General features: G+C 46.9%; 1 protein-coding gene across 2 annotated transcripts in view; it reads left to right on the forward strand.

Annotated features, from left to right (window-relative positions):
* The window catches only part of LOC147432325 (uncharacterized), an 80,094-nt gene that overhangs the window by 18,700 nt on the left and 40,345 nt on the right, over nt 1–21,049 (forward strand). For both annotated transcript variants that reach the window (XR_015185551.1, XM_086492309.1), the window contains exons 3-4: nt 17,409–17,468; nt 17,579–17,648. Coding sequence is in view for 1 of the 2 variants with exons in the window: in XM_086492309.1 (XP_086348435.1) it covers nt 17,409–17,468; nt 17,579–17,648 (130 nt within the window). In the remaining variant the exon portion in view is untranslated. The remainder of the gene's footprint in view (nt 1–17,408; nt 17,469–17,578; nt 17,649–21,049) is intronic.

Below are 21,049 nucleotides of genomic sequence, written 5' to 3' on the forward strand. Positions count from 1 at the left end.
TCCAGGTGAGGATGGCTTGACTCCCAGCTTTTTCTTGGAGTACTTGGACTTGCTTGGCTCAGATCTCTGCAATGCTTTTCAGTTCATCCTGCACACAGGAGAGATTCCTGACAGCATGAGTGAGGGCCTGATTTACCTCATTTCCAAGGAGGGTGGCTCCTTGGATGAGATTCGACAGTGGCGCCCCATCACCTTCCTCAAGTTAGCCTACAAAATTCTTGCCAAGGCTCTGAGTTTGAGGATTCAGCCACTTCTAGAGAGCATTATACATGGGACACAGACAGGTTTTGTCAAGGAGCGTAGTATCCTTGACAACATCTTTACTTTTTGGTAGGCTTCTGCCCTCGCACGGCTCACCGCATGGTTAGCACTCAGAGAGGCCACTTGGTTGGTTGTCGGCCTCATGTTTCTTGGGGTCCCATGGTAGAGGGTCCAACACGCTCTTTAGGTGACTGGCTACAGTTTTCAGGCTTGCCAGAGGAGCTTAAGGGCATTTTGCTACAGGGCATGAGAGGGGTGCAGAGCATGTGTCAGGACATCTCTGAGGTAATACCAGCTGAGTGGCTCACACCTCTCGAGTCAGCAATGCCCAGATGGATGGGAGCCTTCACGCGACTGGAGGTTCTCATCTCAGTTCGGGCTTGCTCAGAGACTGTAGCCTCTCTGCTTTTCGAGCTATAGGGCGAGGAACGCTTATACCGAGCTGCAGTAGAGGTTTCACAGGTGGCAGAGTGCTGTTTTCAGAGGATCCGAGTGGTGGGCATCAGGGGGAGGACTTGTGTCATAGATCCTGATCCAGCAGCTCTTGAGATTGGCCACTGGAGACTGTGGGCTTGGGAGAGCTGTCCACTGGCACGAGTACAGTGGGATCGTGGAGAGTGGCTTTGGAGGGACCCTTTCTCCTCAGCAGACCATCTAGGTGTTCCTTTCTTTCAGCACACTGTTCGTTTGGGACGTCACATACTGGCAGTGCAAAGAGAGGCTCATCCTAGTGCAACACCTCATTGCCAGGAGGAGTGTCTCACAGCTGAGTTCTTGGCAGCTTTTTGGGAGAGGTTGTGGGACTCTAGACAGCCGGAGGCGAGTCACTTTGTTCCAGCGGCTGGTTGCACACTGAGCTACAGTAGTTGGGAGCTGGCTTGTACATAGTGGTCTCTCGGCCGCATGTGCAGCTTGTGACCATCTTGTGAAGAGTCAGCGTCATTGTCTTTGGATTGTCCTTTGGCACAACAGGTGTGGCTTCGTGTTCTTCGACTGATGCCAGCTCTTTCCACGGCTCGACAGTACACTTGGGGGGCAGCTGCTTGGTCTACTCTCACGGGCCTGGCACTTCAGTTTGAACTATCCTCCACTAGCAGGATGATAGTGATGCAGGGTGGTCGACCTACACTCCAGCCTGCTATAGAGCTTACTCCACAGGAGTGGTGCAGAGTGAGAGAGGAGTGTTGGGAGCTCATCAGCGGCCTGACACTCTGGTTCATCTGGGGGCCCCGTTGCTTCCGCATCTTCGAGGCTCGCCCTGTACCACTAGCAGAGACTGCTCGGGATCTTTGGCTGGAGCTGATCCATACTCTCAGGGAACAGTTCGAGAGACTCTAGGGCAGCTCCGACTGCATGCGGGAGCGCAAAGAGGCTTTCCTTGGACTCTGGCGTCCTTGGCCTTTTTTCACCATGGTCCAGGGTGTGCTCAAATGGCACTACCATCCACCTGTGTGGCTTTTCCCTCCTCCCATCTCTTGATTTAGTCTCATTGTACATATGCTGTTTTTTCATTGGGAGAGTCTCCCCATCATGATCGTTGTAGCCCTCTCTAGCAGAGGTGGTTGTAGCCCTATGGGCAGTTTCATTATCTAATAGAAGGATCTTTTCTCGAAGAAAAAAAACAAGAAGCGGGCAACGGCGGCATCCACCTCTTCCTTCTTCTCTGGGTCCCAAGAGGTGGCAAGGGTCCTTTGGCGACAAATTGGGCCGGATGAAGACCCACCGGGTGGAGTCAAAGAAGGAAAAATGAGGGTCTTTGGGTCGATAGCTTTGCGTGCAGGCTTGGATTTAGTGTTGAATTGCCAATCCTTTTCCTCAAGCTCCTTCCTCTTCTCGGCGCTTTCGTTGGTGCAAAAATGTCTTGGAACTCGACGAAAGTGTGCCCTCACCTTGTCATGGCTCCCTTTCCGATGGTAAGAGCATAGCTTGCATGCCTATGCTCGAGCCATTCCCGCTGTCGACAAGGTGCCCTCCGAAGTCACTTCATCCCACCACGACCATTCCTTCGGCTTTTGAGTGTTGCTCGCATGGTCGGAGGGGGTTGTACGAGAAGAAGAGGCCATGGATGATGTGCGCGCGTGCGAGAGAGAGAGAGAGAGAGAGAGAGAGAGAGAGAGAGAGAGAGAGAGAGAGAGAGAGAGAGAGAGAGAGAGAGAGAGAGAGAGAGAGACTTGAGACTTGAGAGCTTCTTGAATCTTCAATGGCGAATGTGCGTCATGTAGGCTGAGAGCTAGCTAGGAAGACTTCAGAGGGGGAGAGAGGGAGAGCTTGAGCATTGAGAGAGAGAGAGAGAGAAAGAGAGGGAGGGAGAGAGACTCGAGAGAAAGGGTAGAGGCTAGAGCTTGATAGGGTAGAGGCTAGAACAAGTCATTCACTTGTAAGTTGTGAAGGGAAGGGGTGAGGGGGGTTGCATTATATAGGGCTTTGCTCACTTAAAAAAAAAACCAACCTTCAAAAAATCTGCCCATGTTTTGAGTGTTGTCCGGAAATATGGCCGTTGACCTGAATCTGGCCATCTGTCCAGTCTGCCCGCCCGTTCCTGCCCGTTCCAGCCGGTCCGTTCCGGTTTGACCCTGTGCTTGTCGGAACGCCTGCCCTTTCCAGGACGTTCCACGTGAAACCCAAGTTTCGGAACGTCGTTTCGGTGTTTCAGACCCCTGTGTCCGTGTTCCCCGGTAACTCTGCTCGTAATAGCAAAATAGGCAAATAAAACATCTATGGCGCGGTGGTGAATACAAGTAGATAGAGTACATGCCTCAAGGGGTCCAAATGACAACGAGGCAATAAAAAGCTAAAATCTAACAAAGGAGGGTGTGGGGGGCACTCTACCACAATTGAACATCAAGCTCCGGAAGTGCTTGCCTCAGGAGGAGGAATATGAATCTCTATGTCCTGAAAGTTGAAGTCATCAAGGCTGAGATAAGAATGCATCACCCCCTCTGCCTCATCCTCTTAATGCTCATTGGCAAAAGTGGCCTCGTCTTGTGCCATCTCCCAGTTAGTGAAGGGATCTATCTTCTTTGTCTGTCCCTTGCAAAGCGTGCGCAAGTTAGCACTCACAAACATCAAATCATGGGCCTTTTGAACCCGAAGATGGTTCCTCTTCCTAGAGGCAATGTGGTTGTATACGCTGTAAAGTTGCTCCAAGCAACTAGAGCTCACAGCCTAACCACTAACACCAATAGCAAAGTGCTGCAATTCAGCCCATTTGATCCATAGTCATCCCACCGTTTCGCTACCGCAATCATGGTGCAATCCAATGGTGCATCTAGAGAACCATAGGAGCCCCCCTTTTATGGGTCGAGAGAGTTGTTCCCTAACCTTGCATTGGAGGAGGTCTTTGTCAGGACAAAGGCGGTTCAAGACATTGTTTTGTTTAATTTTTGGGACCCTCTTTTTGAAATCACAAATGCCCGGACATTGCGCACCTAACATTGGGTTAGGTGGTCATGGAGTTCTATAAGTAGGACCCTTGGCTCATTTTGTGAACTATCTTGTATGATCACCACACTTCGACTATAGACCCTTGGTAGTGCTTTCTCGCAGCCCCACCCCCGCTAGGGTGTCACGAGATTGTGACAAACACTGACTTTATTTGTTGGTTTCCTTTCCTTGTTTTTTGTTTAATTTTTGGGACCTTTTTTTTGAAATGACAAATGCTTGGACATTGCATGGCCAGTGTGAAATGGCCGTTGGGTCAAGAGTTTCACCTGCAGAAGTGAAGGCCTGCCAACCACGAGATGGTTGGGTTGATTGGCAAGGAGTGACTAGGCTCAATTAAAGTCATTTAGGCCCCTCGATGATACTTCATAAGTTGGTGGGTACTAGGAAATCAAACCAAATGGGCAAAGTGGACACTTGGCAGTTGGAGAAGCACCTGTAGGACAGAGGGAGAAGCACTTGTAGGACAAAGCAGCAAGAGGGGGTGCCCAAAATCAAGATGAGAAAGAGGACTGATTTTAGCTCATTAAGTGACTATTGTGTGTGCGAGTTGTGGGTGTTGGTGATCATAGCTTTAATGGAAAGCTTGGCTTCTCCTCTGTCTTGTGTAGCACAATGATTTCGCTCTCGTGCATCTCTCTCCCTTTTTGAATACATATTCATGATGCCCAGCTCAAGGGCTATTGATCTGTTATGTACAGTTGCGGGGATTCTATGCTTGATTGCCGAGGCAAGAGCCTCTTGCACAAGTACCGAATCAGCTAATCACTGATTCAAAGCAGGTACATGCGCTAATTGGACGATCGAGAGAGATTTCTTGCGAGAAATTTTGCCTAAATCAAAGTGCAAGTAACCCTACAGGTGTGGGAGCTTGAAGGATACCCACAAGAGCGATCGGCACGCGAATTGGAACACACAAGAGAGCACAAATCTGTAATTTCTCGCCAGGTTTATAAAAGTGCTCTAAAGTGTGTCGGAAGTCACCATCTGCTTGGGTTCTTGAGTGTGATGACTTCTACTGCTGTTATGCTACCAAAATTGGGCTAGAGTAGGGAAATTTCAGCCCAATAAAAGTGGGATAGCTTGTAGAAGTTTACATGTATTCTCAAGTGCAATAAGAATATAGAAATACCGAAAAGGGGCGCGAACTTTTGGGGCCAATAGGGTGTCTTTGTCTACTTGAGAGCACTCTAGCTACCAAGTCATGGATTGTTTCAAGTGGTGAATTTCCAGTTACCTGTTCAATTGTAAAGTCTGTTTATGATCTAAAGTGCAGGGAAAGTTAGACGATTTATTTACGGGTGAAAGCGAAAGTGTACTGCCCTTTAGTAAGGCTACATGTCGGTTTCTTGGTTCAGTTGCTTGTTGCCGGAAGTGCATCAATTTTTCCTCAAGAAGTGAGTCTTGGTTTGTTTCGGACGAAGACACAAAGTACACGTACTTGAAATTTCACTTTGGCTGACAGGACAGATGACGCAGAGAAGAGGGTTCCTCTTCACAAGACAGACAGGCTATTCCTACAGTGTATGAGGTTGATGAAAGTTCATGGCCATCGCTGTCTATACCTTTTATTGATGTGAATGCGCCGCAAGCTCAAGGGATAATGACTGGGCAACTAGATGAGGATGTGTTCATGAACATGGTTGGTTACTGCTGTGAATGTCTTTACCCGGTTGATGTAGAATCCCAAATTTATGGAGTTTTTGCAAGTTCCACCAATGTCACAACAGGCAAGGCAACATTCTCATCGAGTAGAGCGTGTTGAGGCTCATGGGTAGGTCCTAAATGTGTCCCAGCGGGAGAGAGAGCATTCTCATGTTGTGGAGTCGCAGGAGGTTCCAAGGCAAACCCTTTCTGTGCATGAACAAGTGGCGAGGATGCCGATTCCTCAGGCTATACCAGTTCAGCCAGCCACCTTTGAGCGTCCATATGTTGGTTTAAATTGCTTATGTCGAGGATGGGATGAAAACTGAAAATGAAGCCTGATTTGCTGGCCGAAGCTGAATATGCTGGTTCTGTGATGGGGAATGGTAGCGCTAGGGCTGATTTGCAACATTGTTGCGTTTTGCTCCCAAAACGCTAAGGGCTGAGGTTGGATACAAAAAACGCTAGATGGAAGGGATGCTAAAGAAACGTGCAAGGGTAAAAACGCCAAGGGGTGCTGGTGTTGCGGTGCTTGTACTGTAGGTACTTGACTTGCTTGAAGAGGTGACCCCCCCTTAAATAGGTAAATGTTGCTAGGTTGAGCATGTATCTGGCCAATCCCAACTTATTGAGTTAATTCAATAAGTTGGAAACCTATTATTAAGAGGTGCTTTGTATGCAATTATTACTAATGGTGCTGTATGAGAGAACTCCGTAGGTGTAGAGCCTACACCTAGAGGCAGTGGTTGTGCTCGTGTGCAATCATAAGGTATGCAACTAATCTAAAGTGCCTGGACATGCACGTTGGAAAGGGGGACTTCTGAATACACCCATCATGCAATCTGAATGCCTCTCTATAGCCCGGGGTTTTCACAACACCCCTATCGCCTATTAAACACACTCACCCGAACCCAAATTGCAAATCAATGTCTGCACTCGCTGAGACCCCCGAACATCCCTGACTGCCCACACCCAACCACCTAGCATGCATCATAGCACCAAGCCTCAACCTTTCAGGACACTCTTACCCAAATATTATGCAATTTAATATCGACAAACACACACAAATGCTCTCGAGACCTCTGGTTTACACTTGTCAACCTATGAGCTTCACACACAACTTCTCAGCTACACACATATGTAGTTGACCCACAATTAGACACGAGCAAGGTAGAGAGTTTGACAAGAATTTGAGAGTAGTGGCCAAATATTAAGGCAAGATAAGGATGTACAATGGTGGGGTTCATGGAAAAAAGTGTCTTCCTTTTGCTTCATGATCAAGCTGGTATCCTCATGCTTTGACAGGTCGAACAATCCGAAGGTTTCTTGACAAATATCTGTAACTCCCTTTTTCACTACTTTGGACTCCCCGCCTCAACTCCTTGGTGGCCTTCTTCTCCTACTCACAGCACCCTTCAATCCCTGAAACCAGTTTCTATCCAAAGCTGCCCCTTGTGGCACTCTCAAGCAACACCACCTTCCCTATGTATCCTTGCTTCTGCTCACGGCCTCATGCCCCACAACTCGAGCAAGCCGGCCCCCCTTCTTTATGCAAGTGGTGGCCACACCATTCCACTGATGACTTCCTCTCTCCAAGAGCTCGTGCTCCCCTCTCAGGAGGTCCCGAAGCGCCCTCCACTTTGTAGCGCTGGCAGCTCTTGGCGGCCTCCGATCTTCAATACCTCGGCCAGCCCCTCCTATATTGTAGCTGGCGGCCTTCTCTGACAAGGCGACCCATACAATCCAGAGCTCGCTCTCCCTTTAAGGTGTTGAGTGCTCCGACTTGGAAGCTGTGCAGTCCCTCTGATTTGTAGCCCCTTATGCCGTGCTCGTAGCCCTTCCACACCCTACAAACGGTGTACCTCCTCTGCAGCGCTCCCTTTTGCCAGCCCCTGTAGGTCCTGCTTGTCCTTCTTCCTATGGCATTGGATCCTTCAGTTTCGGGTGCCGTCAATGCTCTATAGTAGCGCCCTTTTAACCTGCATGGTTGCCCTTGTTCAACTCCCGCCTTTTCTCCTGGTATTGCTCCTTTCTCTTGTCCTAGTGGCTCTCCCCTCCATGCAAACTGGGGCCCATCGCTGTCCACTCTAGTGGCACCGCCATCACATGCAGAGCTAGGCTCGACGTGGTTTTTTTTAGCTCAAAGCTATTTCTAGCTTACCTTAGAAAAGCTTTTTGCTTGGCCACCTGTCCCATGTTCACAATTGGCAGCTTGAGCTCGCCTTAAAAAAACCACCTTCACTCCATTCTACATGGCACGGCACGGCATGGCATCAATTGTTCTCCTTGTGCTCTGCATCATATAATGCTCATAGAAAACCTCCTCTTGTATTGCCGACGGCTCACGGCGGCAAACCGGACATAATCTGCTTGAAGAAAGATACTCCTCAAGTACTTCTAAGCTTCCCCGATTGGTAGAGCTGAAATCCGTCCTTGACCTTCCGAAAGACACATTTGGCATACATACCCTTGATGATCCCTGTTGTTCCCTGTATCAAGCGTCCAAGCACTAAACCATCCATATGCTTGCCCCCATGTCATAGTTACCCGGAGCGCGGAACGGGAACGTTGACAGGAACCCCTGCAGAACGGGGGAACGGCCAGGGGTCTGGAACGGGAACGACGCGGAACGGGAGGCATAAAAAACACCCAAATAATGTAATTAGCTCTACATGTTTGAAATTTGAATACAAGTAGTATTAGAGTCCTTTGACTCTAATACTCACAAAAAACTCGATTTGAAGACCCCTAGACCATGGATGATGCGAGAGGGAGAGGGAGAGACGAGAGAGGGAGGGAGAGGGAGAGGGATAGAGCTTGAGAGAGAGAGAGAGAGAGAGAGAGAGAGAGCTTAAGCGTGAGCGGGAGAGACTCAAGAGAGGGAGAGAGCTTGAGAGAGTGAGAGGGGGAGAGCTTGAGACTTGAGAGTCGTGAGAGCTCAAGGCTTAAGCCTTAGACCTTGAGGGCATGTGGATTTGCTCGAGAAGGGAATGGGTGTGAGGGGGTATTTTGAGTCCTTGCACACTTTTAAAAACACCTAATGTTCACTATAAATTTGCAAAAAACTGCCCATTTCTCCCCAATTTGAGAGTTGGCTGTTCAGAGGCCGTTCCGAGCCGTTTCGGTATCAAGTGGTCACCCGGAACGACAAAACGTTTCGGGACGTTCCGGCCTTCGGGGGGGGGGGGGGGACGTTCCGGCGTTCCAGGGCCTCGAGAACGCGTTCCCCGGTAACTATGCGGGCCCATGTACTTGCTTCTTGAAGGAGAGGAGCCAGGAGCACAACAGAAGAGGAAGATGAATACGCGCACACTCACACAGACACCACCATAGCCACACACACAGGTTGGAGGGGGAGAGTCGAGACACATTGTGTGCCCTCTTTCTTTCTTCTCTATCTTATACACTTAGGCACAATACACACTCTGCTTTTGTATTAGTGGCTCACACAAGTGTATAGCTGTACACTTAGGGTTAGTAGCAATTAGTGATGGGCGGTCGGCCACATGGCGATTAAACCTAACATTCTCCCACTTGATGGCCAATGTGGGAGACCATAAGAATGGAAGAGAACCACGCTTCACCCAATGCCCATTAACTCACGACAGTGCTGAAACTGATGGCTGGAGAGACTTTTAGTGAGTGCATCCGCTGTGTTCTCTGACGTAGGAATCTTCACTAAATCAAGGCTCTTGTTTGCGAGGCATTCACGACTGAAGTGATAACGCACATCAATGTGTTTCGTTTTGGAATGAAACACTGGATAGCCAACGCAATAGCACTCTGACTGTCACAATGAAGAATTTGTGTACACTGCTCCAATCTAAGATCTTTTACTAGGCGAGCAAGCCAAATAGCTTTCTTTGCATGTCTCACTCAATGCAACATACTATGCCTCTGTGGAAGAAATGGATGTAAAGTCTTGAAGAACGGATCTCCAAGAAATAGCAGAACCAGCAAATGTGTAGATCCAACTTCTTGTTGATTTACGACTGCCAACACAGCCTGCATAATCACTGTCTACAAATCCCTGAATAGATGACTCTCCATGACCATAGAATAAATGTCTATCTGCAGTGCTACTTAATTATCTGAGAATCGACTTGACAACATCCCAATGCTTTTTATCAGGGTTAGACATAAACCTGCTGACAACTTCCACTGCATGTGCAATGTTAGGTCTTGTAGCCACCATGGCATACATGAGACTACCACAAGCTGAAGCATAAGGAACCTTAGCCATCGCAGCTTTTTCCTCAGCGGATTTGAGACGGTCGTTCTTGCTAAGTTTCAAATATGCAGGCAATGGAGTTCTCAAAGCCTTCCCCTTCTGCATGTTGAAACAGTCAAGAACCTTGTGTACATACTCTTTTTGAGAAAGGTACAACCAGTTCTTCTTACGGTCACAAGTAATGCACATACCCAAATTGTGATTGGCTTCACCCAAATCTTTCATGTCAAATTGACTTTTCAGCTTGGTTTTCAAGTCAACAATGTCCTTCTTGGAATGACTAGCAATAAGCATGTCATCTACATAAAGGATAAGCATAATAAGCTGTCCATTGGGTTGTCTTTTCAAGTAAAGACATGGATCCTCATTATTGCGCTTATAGCCTAGGGAACGCATGAATGCATCAAACTTTTGATAGCATTGTTTGGATGATTGCTTCAAGCCATAGAGACTTTTCAGAAGCTTACAGACCAAATGTTCCTTGCCATTTAGCACAAACCCTTAAGATTGCTGCATATAAATCTCTTCCTCGAGATCACCATGTAAGAAAGCTGTAATGACAGCCATTTGATCAAGCTTCATATTTTCAGTGGCAACCAAAGCAAGCAACATTCTCAGTGTGGTCATCTTGACCACTGGAGAAAAGATTTCCTGGAAATCGACACCATATTCTTGCTTGAAACCTTTGGCCACTAAACAAGCTTTGTAATTGTCAATCTTCTTCTTGTAAACCCATTTACAAGGCAATGCTTTCCTACCTTTTGGCAACAGAACAAGTTTCCATGTGTTGTTCTTCGCAATACTGGACAACTCCCTCTTCATAGCATGTTCCCATTGAATCTTATCATTGGCTAGCATAGCCTCTTTGTAACAAGAAGGCTCACCACTATCTGTCAGCAAAACAGTGGAACAAAACTTTCTGGCGGATGTGAGACTCTTTGAGATCTCCGCGGTTAATCAGAATTCGTACTAGCCTGTGTAGTAAGTGGCTCGGGAGCTGTCTGGACAGGAGGTGATACATCGAAAAATGTCAATTTCCGGAATTCAACCTCTTTCACTAGCTGTTTATGCATCTTAGTCTGATTAAGGACAACATCACTGCTACGGATCACTGATTGACTTTCCGGATCCCATAAACGATAGCCAAATTTACCATCTACAACATAGCCAATTTCCTGGACTCAGGATCTAGCTTAGCACGCAACTCCTTGGATACATGTGCATAAGCTTCACTGCCGAATGTGCGGAGTTTTCATAAGACAATTTATGTCCTGACCATAACTCCAAAGGCACACAAAACTGTAATGAAGCATGTGGTGATTGTCACAAAATGGTGACGTGGCAAACCCTAACACACATACACACTCTCTGTTGGCCGATTGTTGACGTGACTGCCCAGCAAACAGATGGTGACGTGGTTGGTTGGCAGCCTAGCTGCAGGAAATCCGTACGCCTACTGATGTGGCCGCCTGCGAAACGCGGCGGAATTTGCGGAAGCAACAGGCTGCGGCAATTTATGCTTTTTGGCAACTTTTTGGCCATGCTTTTTAGGCTATGCAAATTGGAGAGAGAGAGAGAGAGAGAGAGAGAGAGAGAGAGAGAGAGAGAGAGAGAGAGAGAGAGAGAGAGAGAGAGAGCTCTTCTGCTTTATCTTAAAAGCTTTTGATTGGACAGCTTTTTGGAATTTGCTTTATTTTATAAGCAAGAGAGAGAAAGAGCCTTTGCTTTATTTTTGGGCTTTTGATTTCCAGCTTTTGGGCTCTGCTTTTAGCATCCTTGCAAACTCTATAAATATGTGGGTAGGCCACTCACAACTCAGAGAATTTGGACGCAGAGTCTGAGTGTGAGCGCCTGCCTGCACTCTTGTACTTCAAACATAGATTAATACAAAAAGAAATATCGAAAGGGGCGCCAGTCTTTGGGGCCAATATCTCTAGGCACGGAACTCCGCCGGGCTAGTGTCGAATAAATTGTGAACTGTGAACTGTGAATTGTTTTGAAGTGGTTATTTGATGCTGTTGCGGTAGATTCTGACTTAGAGTGTCCAAGTCTGTTACAGTGATCTATTGATCAAGTACACGGCTGTGTATAATGCTTCAGCTCAAAACGCTTGCGGTAAATTAGCCTGTGATAACATAGACCTTATCCGCCCTTGGATGGTCCTATTCATTTGTTCCGCAACACCATTTTGTGCAGGGGTATAAGGAGCTGTAAACTAACGCTTAATTCCCCAACTTGAACAGAAGTCTGTAAACTCTTTGGAGAGATATTCTCCACCATTGTCTGAGCGCAAAGCTTTCAACTTATGTTCAGAGCGAGTTTCAACACTAGATAAGAACTTCTTGAAGCCAGAAAAGGTCTCATCTTTATCCTCTTTATGTTAGGTTTAATGGCCATGTGGCAAAGCGCCCATCACTAACTGAGTTTCAACTAACTTATGTTCAGATTGAGTTTCAACACTAGATAAGAACTTTTTGAAGCAAGAAAAGGTCTCATCTTTATCCTCTTTATGTTAGGTTTAATGGCTATGTGGCCGACCGCCCATCATTAATTGCTACTAACCCTAAGTGTACAGCTATACATTGGTGTGAGCTACTAACACAAAGTAGAGTGTGTATTGTGCCTAAGTGCATAAGATAGAGAAGAAAGAAAGGGGGCACACAGTGTCTTGGCTCCTCCTCTCCAACCTGTATGTGTGGCTATGATGGTGTATGTGTTGATTGTGTGTGCGTATTCATCTTCCTCTTCCGTTGTGCTCTCGGCTCCACTCCTTCATCTGGTATCAGAGCTGTTTCATTCCCAAAATCGCTTCCGCGTATGTGCACTTTCAAGAGTGCAAACAAGGTTCTGACTTCGGCATCGGCAAATTCAGCATTCCGAAAGCGTTTCCAGCAGGCGTTTAAGGGTTTTACCTTCCTTTCGGAGCCATTCGTGCCATCAGAAACCTCATTCGAGCTACGGTTTAGGAGATGCATTTTTCAGCTCTCTTTTGGTAGTTTGTGCTGCAGAGCTTCCATAGCCATTACAGGTACCATTGTTGCAGTCTCTTCCATCTACGAGAGCCCACGGCTCATTCGGGAGTGTATAGCCTCTTTCAGACTGGCCTCATACACACAGAGTGGGAGTTTGACGGCATTGTCTTCTTCGACTATAGGTACAGATACAGTTACAGGTATAGGTACATAGAGCGGCTTGGTTAGCTTCCTCTGTGCTTCTCGGCCTCGATTTTGGCTTCGGCATCGACTCACAGGCTACAAGTTTCAGTGCTTGCGATATTCTGGTTCCAGTGGGAGTAGTTTTTTATGCGTACAGGCATATGTTGACACTTTTGACAATGTTTGAGCTCTTTTGAGAGCAGTTTGCCTCCCCGCAGGGATATTTCTTTCCATGCACATGCTTTTGGCGCCTGTTTGAGCGTCGTGGCAGACTTGTACGTCTTTGTGGATACTGCCATTGTATGCTTTTGTGGAGCCATCTTTTGGCTAGCACGGTAGTCCCGGCCATTTATGAGACTTGGTCCGGATGATAGCTATTTCTGAGACTTGGCTATACGTTTTGCTATATAACCTACGTTGTTGAGGGTTGATAGCGTGAGGTTTTCATTGAGCTGGGGTATTCTCAAATGTGGAGATACTTTCGGTGATACAGACAGCTGGAGCATCCCTTACGATGCCTCGCCATAGGACATGTATAGAGTGGTATAGCTGCTTTTGACGCCAAGTGGGCGGTCTATGGTCAGTTTGACAGTTTATGCGCCTCAGTTGGTCTCTATACAATGTGCTTTTGAGATGCATTGCCCTCTTTTATGCTTTGTGAGTGACATACTTGGTCATTTTGTCTCGTATTTTGATTGACATAGTCCCAAATACAAAAGAGACACTACCGAAATTTTTCGAGAATCTTTTGGTAGTTTTGTCACCATGTCTACTAGTAAAGACCGTGAAATTTATGACGTAAAGAAGTTTGATGGCACTAATTTTTAGCTTTGGAAAAACCAAATGCATGATGTGCTTGTGCAAAAGAAGCAAACGTTGCATATTGTCTATGCGGTTAGAACGGAAGATATACACATGACTCGGTTTCAGTGGGAGGAGCTTGATGAGCTATGTAGGTCTACGATTAGACTGCACCTTGGTGAGTCGGTGTACTTTTCAGTGTTAGAATGCGAGACTGCATATGCTTTATGGCAAAAATTATGCGACACTTACAAAAAGGATACGGCTAGCAATAAGGTTTTCATGATGCAAAAACTTTTCAACGTTCGTATGAAGTCAACTAGCGTTGCTATCCATATCAATGGTTTTGATTCTCTTTTTGCCCAGATTCGTGCACAGCGCAGACCATTGATGATGAGAGGAAAGCAATCTTTTTGCTTTGTTCGTTGCCACGCTCTTGGAATATCTTTTGCACATTCGTTAGTAACTTTGCTCCTAATGGTACGCTAAAATACGATGATGTTACTAGTGTACTTTTGTCAGAGGAGATGCGTCGGAAGACCATGACTAGTTCGCATTATGGCGAAGCTTATTATGTGCAAAGGGATGATAAGCACTGTAAGGGCCGTTCTTCGCAACATGAGTCCAAGAAAGAGGGCAATAGAGATGCATCAAAGGGTAGATCAAAGTCTCGTGGTCGTCGCAATGTTCAATGCCATTATTGTGATAAGTTTGGTCACATAAAGAAAGATTATTATGTTTGGAAGCGTGATAAAGAGAAGGGCAAAGGTAAAGACAAAGACCATGATGATAAAGAGGAGAAACCAAAGAGTTCAGTTACGATTGAAGAACTGAACATAGTTCAAGATAAAAGTGATCCGCAAGACATTACGCCTTACTATCATCTTGAACTATGTTCAGTTCTTCAATCTTATTCGAGCTCTTTGGTTTCTCCTCTTTATCATCACGATCTTTGCCTTTACCTTTGCTCTTCTCTTGGTCACGCTTCCAAGCATAATAATCCTTCTTTATGTGACCGAACTTATCACAATAATGGCATTGAACATTGCGGAGACCACGAGACTTTGATCTACCCTTCGATGCATCTCTATTGCCCTCTTTCTTGGATTCACGTTGCGAAAAACGGCCCTTACGTTGCTTATTATCCCTTTGCACATAATGAGCTTCGCCATAATGCGAACTAGTCATGGTCTTCCGATGCATTCTCTGACAAAAGTGCACTAGTAACATCATCGTATTTTAGTGTATTATTAGGAGCAGAGTTACTAACAGATGTGCAAAAGATATCCCAAGAGGGTGGTAAGGAACAAAGCAAAAAGATTACTTTTATCTCATCATCAATAGTCATGCGCTATGCACGATTCTGGGTAAAAAGAGAATCAAAATCATTGATACGACTGGCAATGCTAGCTGACTCCTTCATACGAACGTTGAAAAGTTTTCGCATCATGAAAACCTTATTGCTAGCCGTATCCTTTTTGTAAGTGTCGCATAATTTTTTTCATAAAGCACGTGCAGTCTCACATTCTAACACTGAAAAGTATACCGACTCACCAAGGTGCAGTCTAATCGTAGACTTGTATAGCTCATCAAGCTCCTCCCACTGAAACCGAGTCATGTGCATATCTTCAGTTCTAGCCGCATAGGCAATATGCAACTTTTGCTTCTTTTGGACAAGCACATCATGCATTTGGTTCAAAGCTGAAAATTAGTGCCATCAAACTTCTTTACGTCATAAATTTCACGGTCTTTGCTAGTAGACATGGTGACAAAACTACCAAAAGATTCTGGGAAAATTTCGGCAGAATCTCTTTTGTATTTGGGACTATGTCAACCAAAACACGAGACAAAATGACCAAGTATGTCACTCACAAAGCATAAAAGAGGACAACGCCTCTCAAAAGAACACAGTATAGAGACCAACTGAGGCACATAAACTGTCAAATTGACCATAGACCGTCAACTTGGCGTCAAAAGCACCTATACCACTCTATACATGTCCTATGGCGAGGCCTGGTAAGGGATGCTTCAGCTACGTGTATCACCGAAGGTATCTCCACATTTGAGAATACCCCAACTCAATGCAAACCTCACGCTATCGACCCTCAACAATGTAGGTTATGCAGCAAACCGTATAGCCAAGTCTCAGAAATGGCTATCATCCGGACCAACTCTCAAAAATGGTAGGGACTACCGTACTAGCCAAAAGATGGCTCCACAAAAGCGAACAATGATAGTATCCACAATGATGTACAAGTTTGTCACGACGCTCAAACAGGCTCCAAAAGTATGTGCATGCAAAGAAATATCCCTACGGGGAGTCAAACTGCTCTCAAAAGAGCTCAAACACTGTTAAAAGTACCAACATATGCATATACGCATAAAAAACTGCTCCCATTGGAACCAGAATATCGCAAGCAATGAAACCTGTAGCGTGTGAATCGATGCCGATGCCATAGCCGAAGCCGAAATCGAGGTCGAGAAGAACAAAGGAAGCTAAACAAGCCGCTCTATGTATCTGTATCTGTACCTGTAGTCGAAGAAGACAATGCCGTCAAACTCCCACTCTATGTGTGTATATGAGGCCACTCCGAAAGAGGCTACACACTCCCAAATGAGCCGTGGGCTTTCGTAGATGGAAGAGACTGCAACAATGGTACCTATAATGGCTATGGAAGCTCTGCAGCACAAACTACCAAAAGAGAGTTGAAAAATGGAGCTCCTAAACTGTAACTCGAACGAGGTTTCTTATGGCACGAATGGCTCCGGAAGGGGGGTAGGACGCTAGGACGCTTACTGAAAACGCTCTTGGAATGTTGAATTTGCCAATGCCGAAGTCAGAACTTTGTTTGCACTCTTGATTTGCACTCTTGAAAGTGCAGGCATGCGGAAGCGATTTCGGGAATGAAACAACTCTGATACTAGATGAAGGAGAGGAGCCGGGAGCACAGCGGAAGAGGAAGATGAATACGCGCGCACTCACACACACACCACCATAGCCACACACACAGGTTGGAGGGGGAGAGCCGATACACACTGTGTCTCCTTTCTTTCTTCTCTATCTAATGCACTTAGGCACAATACACACTCTGCTTTTGTGTTAGTGGCTCACACAAGTGTATAGCTATACACTTAGGCTTAGTAGCAGTTAGTGATGGGCGGTAGGCCACATGGCCATTAAACCCAACACTTCTCACATGTCCATGAACCGACCAAGTTTGGTCGCACCACCGTCTTGTGTATAGGCTCACAAGGGTGCCAGATGACTTCCTAAGCTATCCTAAACCCTAGTAGTAGGAGTTAGCTTGTGCACGTGTACATAGGGTTAGATGTGCATCATGCATGTGACACTGAACCTAGCCATTTTCTAATAAAAGTCGTCCATACCTCTCGTATTCTCACACATGGAGCGAAGAAGTATTAATGCTGCCTAAGGATCCACCGTGCACACATGACGTGACACAAGCCAAATGGATCTCTCTAGGCATGCAGGTCGTGCAAACATGCTCTCAAAGGTGCAACACTAAGATACTGAAGGCCATCCTATGATAAGTGGGGGCTTTGGGGTCATAGTAGCATGTCCACATGGCATACCGAGCTAGTGTTCACATTACACATATAGAGCTAGGATGCGTGGCCACAGGCTTAGATGATGCGACATTTGTTAGCTATCATGCGGGCACTGATCATTTATAGTGAGACCTTTTTTTCATCTCAATTATAGTGAGACCTTTTCTTCATCTCGATTATATATAAGGTGCAGACCGTTGTACATGAGGTCTCTGCAGATTACTTGTTTTGTTGGACATAAAAGGAACTGTAAAGCTGTGAGATTGCTGTTGAGCTCACTAAAATTGGTGAAATTGAATATGCAGTCATGCCACATTAGGCCTATACAAAAAAGTCTTCTTCAGAGCGCCAAAGGCTCTTCGGAGGTATCAAGAATCACTTTTTGTCTTTGGATGTCAATGGCGTATTTGCTGTTTATAATTTTTCTGGTTAGTTTAAGCGTGGTTTGCTAATGGCTTTGACGTGGATTGATAAGGTGGGAAAACTGTGGCCAAGTGAAGGTTGTGACAAAGGTTGAGAGTGAAGAGGAGCTTCTTTTGCTTCAGGTACAAGGACATGATTGATTTTATTTCACCACAGTCGTTACACCTGCATCTGGTTATTCGTAGAAGTTGGTATGTAGTGTGCGCATTCACCACAGGTGTCAATCTTGCTATAGAATTGGCACAATGTGATGCTTGGACCGTTAATGCGCAAGCCACTCTTGTGCTTGTTATTTGTATGTTGTTCTTCTGTGATTTTTAAGCAGGTTGTATTATAGTAGCCTTGTATCAATGATGATGGAAGTCTACTATATTCAAATTTGTGCCAAGAAGAGGCTAACTTATGCGTGTTGCAGGCACTAAGTAGCTTAAGGTTTTTCTGACTTTGCTGTGTTTTGTTCTTTTGAATGTGTTCGCATTTGGACTGGGTTGGTGTGTCAAAGTTTCTGAACATCCAAAAGCAAACAGTCTCAGGCTGTGAAAATGTTAGTAAGTTGTTGCCTTTGCACGACAGTAACCTTGTGACATTAAGGGAACTTCTGATTTAGCACAAGGTTTGGACAGTAATTCGTTTCCCGTGATTGCCTGTCTCTTTTAGTGATCACACACAGTCAGCTAATGTATTTGCCTGGGAATTCAGCTCAGTCAAAAATGGAGTTTCAAATAGCTACTTCATTAAGTTGATGCACCAGAAAAATATTAATCCCTAGATCGCGCTCGCTGCTGCTGACCCTCCTGCTCGCCATCGCTACCTCCACCTGCCCGCCAGCCCCCCCTCCCCTCCTCGCGCTGCTATCAGCAGCCCCCGCGGCCCCCCCCCCCCCCCCCCCCCCCCCCCCCCTCGCGCTGCCCTCGGCAGCCTGCCAGCTCCCCTTTCCCGCCTCGCGCTGCCCGCAGCAACCTGCCAGCCCCCTTTCCCGCCTTGCGTTCCTCTCGGCCAAGGTGATATCGATGAGCTTGCTCGGTATCCGAGCAACTCGAGCTTACTTCAGATGATGGCATCATGGTTTGGACCCTAGTACAAAATTCAAATGTGCTTGGGGAGGAGGTAGACTTGCCTATTTCGGTCCTGAGGAGAGAGTACCTCCCTCTACTTCCCAGGATTGGATCCATGTTCAGGACAATCCTGGAACTTGTGCACTGCAACTTCAGTTGTGGCCAAGGCTGTCACCAGCGTGTGACTACTATCTATCCTTTTTGTTGATTTCTTTCTTATTATCTATTTACTTTCACTTTTTGGAAACACCCCTCGGGAAATCTAACTGCCCTGCATTGCATAGCTAGTGTGGAACTGTCCAGAGGGAGTCCAGGCCTGAGGGCAAGAGAGCACTAAGGTTGGACAAGGACTATGGTTAGCCAAGTGGGGTCATTGACTAGCCAAAGTGGAATCCTTTGCTACAGAGGCTACATTTCAGTTTTGGATGTGGCCACAGTGTACAAAGAGGGTCGGATGACCTAGAAAGATATAATGGCAGCATCTCCTAAAATTTAGGGAACTGCTATTTTGGGACCTGAAAATGTCTTCGCGTCATTACGTGCAGTTTGACATGGGGATCATTTTGTTACTCTGTGGCCAAGTCAACAGAGGCTGCAGGTGAGATATTTTTAGACCCGAGGGTCTAAAGCGGGAAAATGCACAAATGAGTGACACTTGGCACTCTGAGGCCAGTTTACTACTTATAGAGAAGGCAAAAACGTGATTTATAGCTGGGAGGCTCATTTTGCAAGTGTCTGTCACAGGTTAAGAGCTATGGAGTGCTTGCTTTCCCTCTTATGCACAGTGCGGTGCCAGGAGTGATGCCCTGCACGCTACGCACTGCCCTCTCTCTCCCCTTTGGCAGTATGTTATGCCCCTCTAGTGGGCTCTTCATTTGACCAATGTACATTTGTGTGGGTTCATGCGCGATTGCCGAGGCAAGAGCCTCTTGCACAGGTACTGGATTAGCTAGCGGCTAATCCCCCCGCAGGTACAGGTGAATTCGGAGAGGTTTCACGCCAGAAATCTCGTCCGATTCAAAGGGCAAGTAGCCCTACAGGTGCGGGAGCTCGAGGACTTGCTAGGGATGCGACCGGCACGCGAAACGGAGCCCGAAACAGTGAATTACAGCCTGCTGTGTATTTTTGCAGGTTTAGGGTTTTGGCCCTAAACGGACCCTAATACCCCCAGGAGGTTCGGGGACGCAAGGGGACCGCTGTACAGGTGATCTGGCGCATTTTCAGGGCTGAAAACAGAGAATTCAGCGTGCTACAGATTCTCGCAAGGTTTTGCAAAGTGCCCGTAGGCGTCGGGAAAGTCAGCCAATGCGTGGGAATACTGACTGTGAAGGGTTCTAGTACAGTTATGCTGCCGAAATCAGGCTGGAACAGTGGAAATTCAGCCGAGTTTGTGCGGGGCAGCTTGTAGGGAACCACAGCGTTTATTCCCTCTTTTGAACAATAAAGAAATACCGAAAGGGGCGCCTAAGTTAGGGGCCAATCTGGTGTCCGTCTACTCATACAGGTGCAATCTAGCAGCCTGTATCCCTCTCCCCTTTGTTGTGTCTTGAAAGTACAGGTAAAATAGACGACTAATAATGGGTGAAAGCTAAATCAAGGTTTAAAGTAAAGTCTACCGCCCTTTTCGGATTGAACAGGCCGGTTTCATGGTAAGGCCGCAGGTTTACCTACTGTGCGGGTTCTTGTTCGAGACAGACACTCCCTCCCGAAGGTGATACTGTTGCCTCATGTGAGTGGCGGTTGGATCAGACAGAGTATGGAGTATTCGGGTCTCCTGAACCAGTGCTTCATTTGCAGGCAGATGGGTCACTTAGCAAAGGCCTATCCACGCAAGAGATTTTGGCTCACAGCGCATGCGCAGCCTCCCAAGGCTAAGCATGCCCAGCAGACAGGTATTCAGGACACACAGGCTGGTACCTCGACAGAGGCCAGCGATCAGATAGCGCACGGTTGGCAGCAGGCACCTGGCCGCCGTCGACAGGGGCGGGCTCACCACACTGTCCCCCTTGGTGGCTGACCTCTTGCAGCTCAGCAACATTAGGGTCCGATAGGGAACCGTTTTGACCCCCTCCAGCAGGACCCTCTTGAGGAGGCTCCCTCCACCTTAGCTCCGCCGCCTCCACCGCCTCCCCCCCCTCCACCTTCAGACGCCTCCGTTCTGCCTCTCCCTTCTCCACCCTCACCCCCACCTCCCACTCTTCCTCCCTCCACGGTGGGGCTCTCAGTCTCATCACCCAACCCATCTCACACTCCTTAGACCCAGGGGATTGGACACACATCTGCAACGAGACGATCTCTTGGTAGTGCTTTCACTACGAGTCGCATGGCTCGGAGGGATAGCCCCACCTGAGGACGCCACTTCTTGTTTAGACCCCTCCTTTTGCAGCAGTCCCTCGGGGTTTGACCAGCTTTGACATTTGCAGAGGATGGGACTTCTTCGATTACAGCTTCACACGCTTTCTAGGTGA

Source organism: Adiantum capillus-veneris, chromosome 20, assembly GCF_014529385.1.
Source record: "Adiantum capillus-veneris isolate H3 chromosome 20, ASM1452938v2, whole genome shotgun sequence".
Taxonomy (NCBI): domain Eukaryota; kingdom Viridiplantae; phylum Streptophyta; class Polypodiopsida; order Polypodiales; family Pteridaceae; genus Adiantum; species Adiantum capillus-veneris.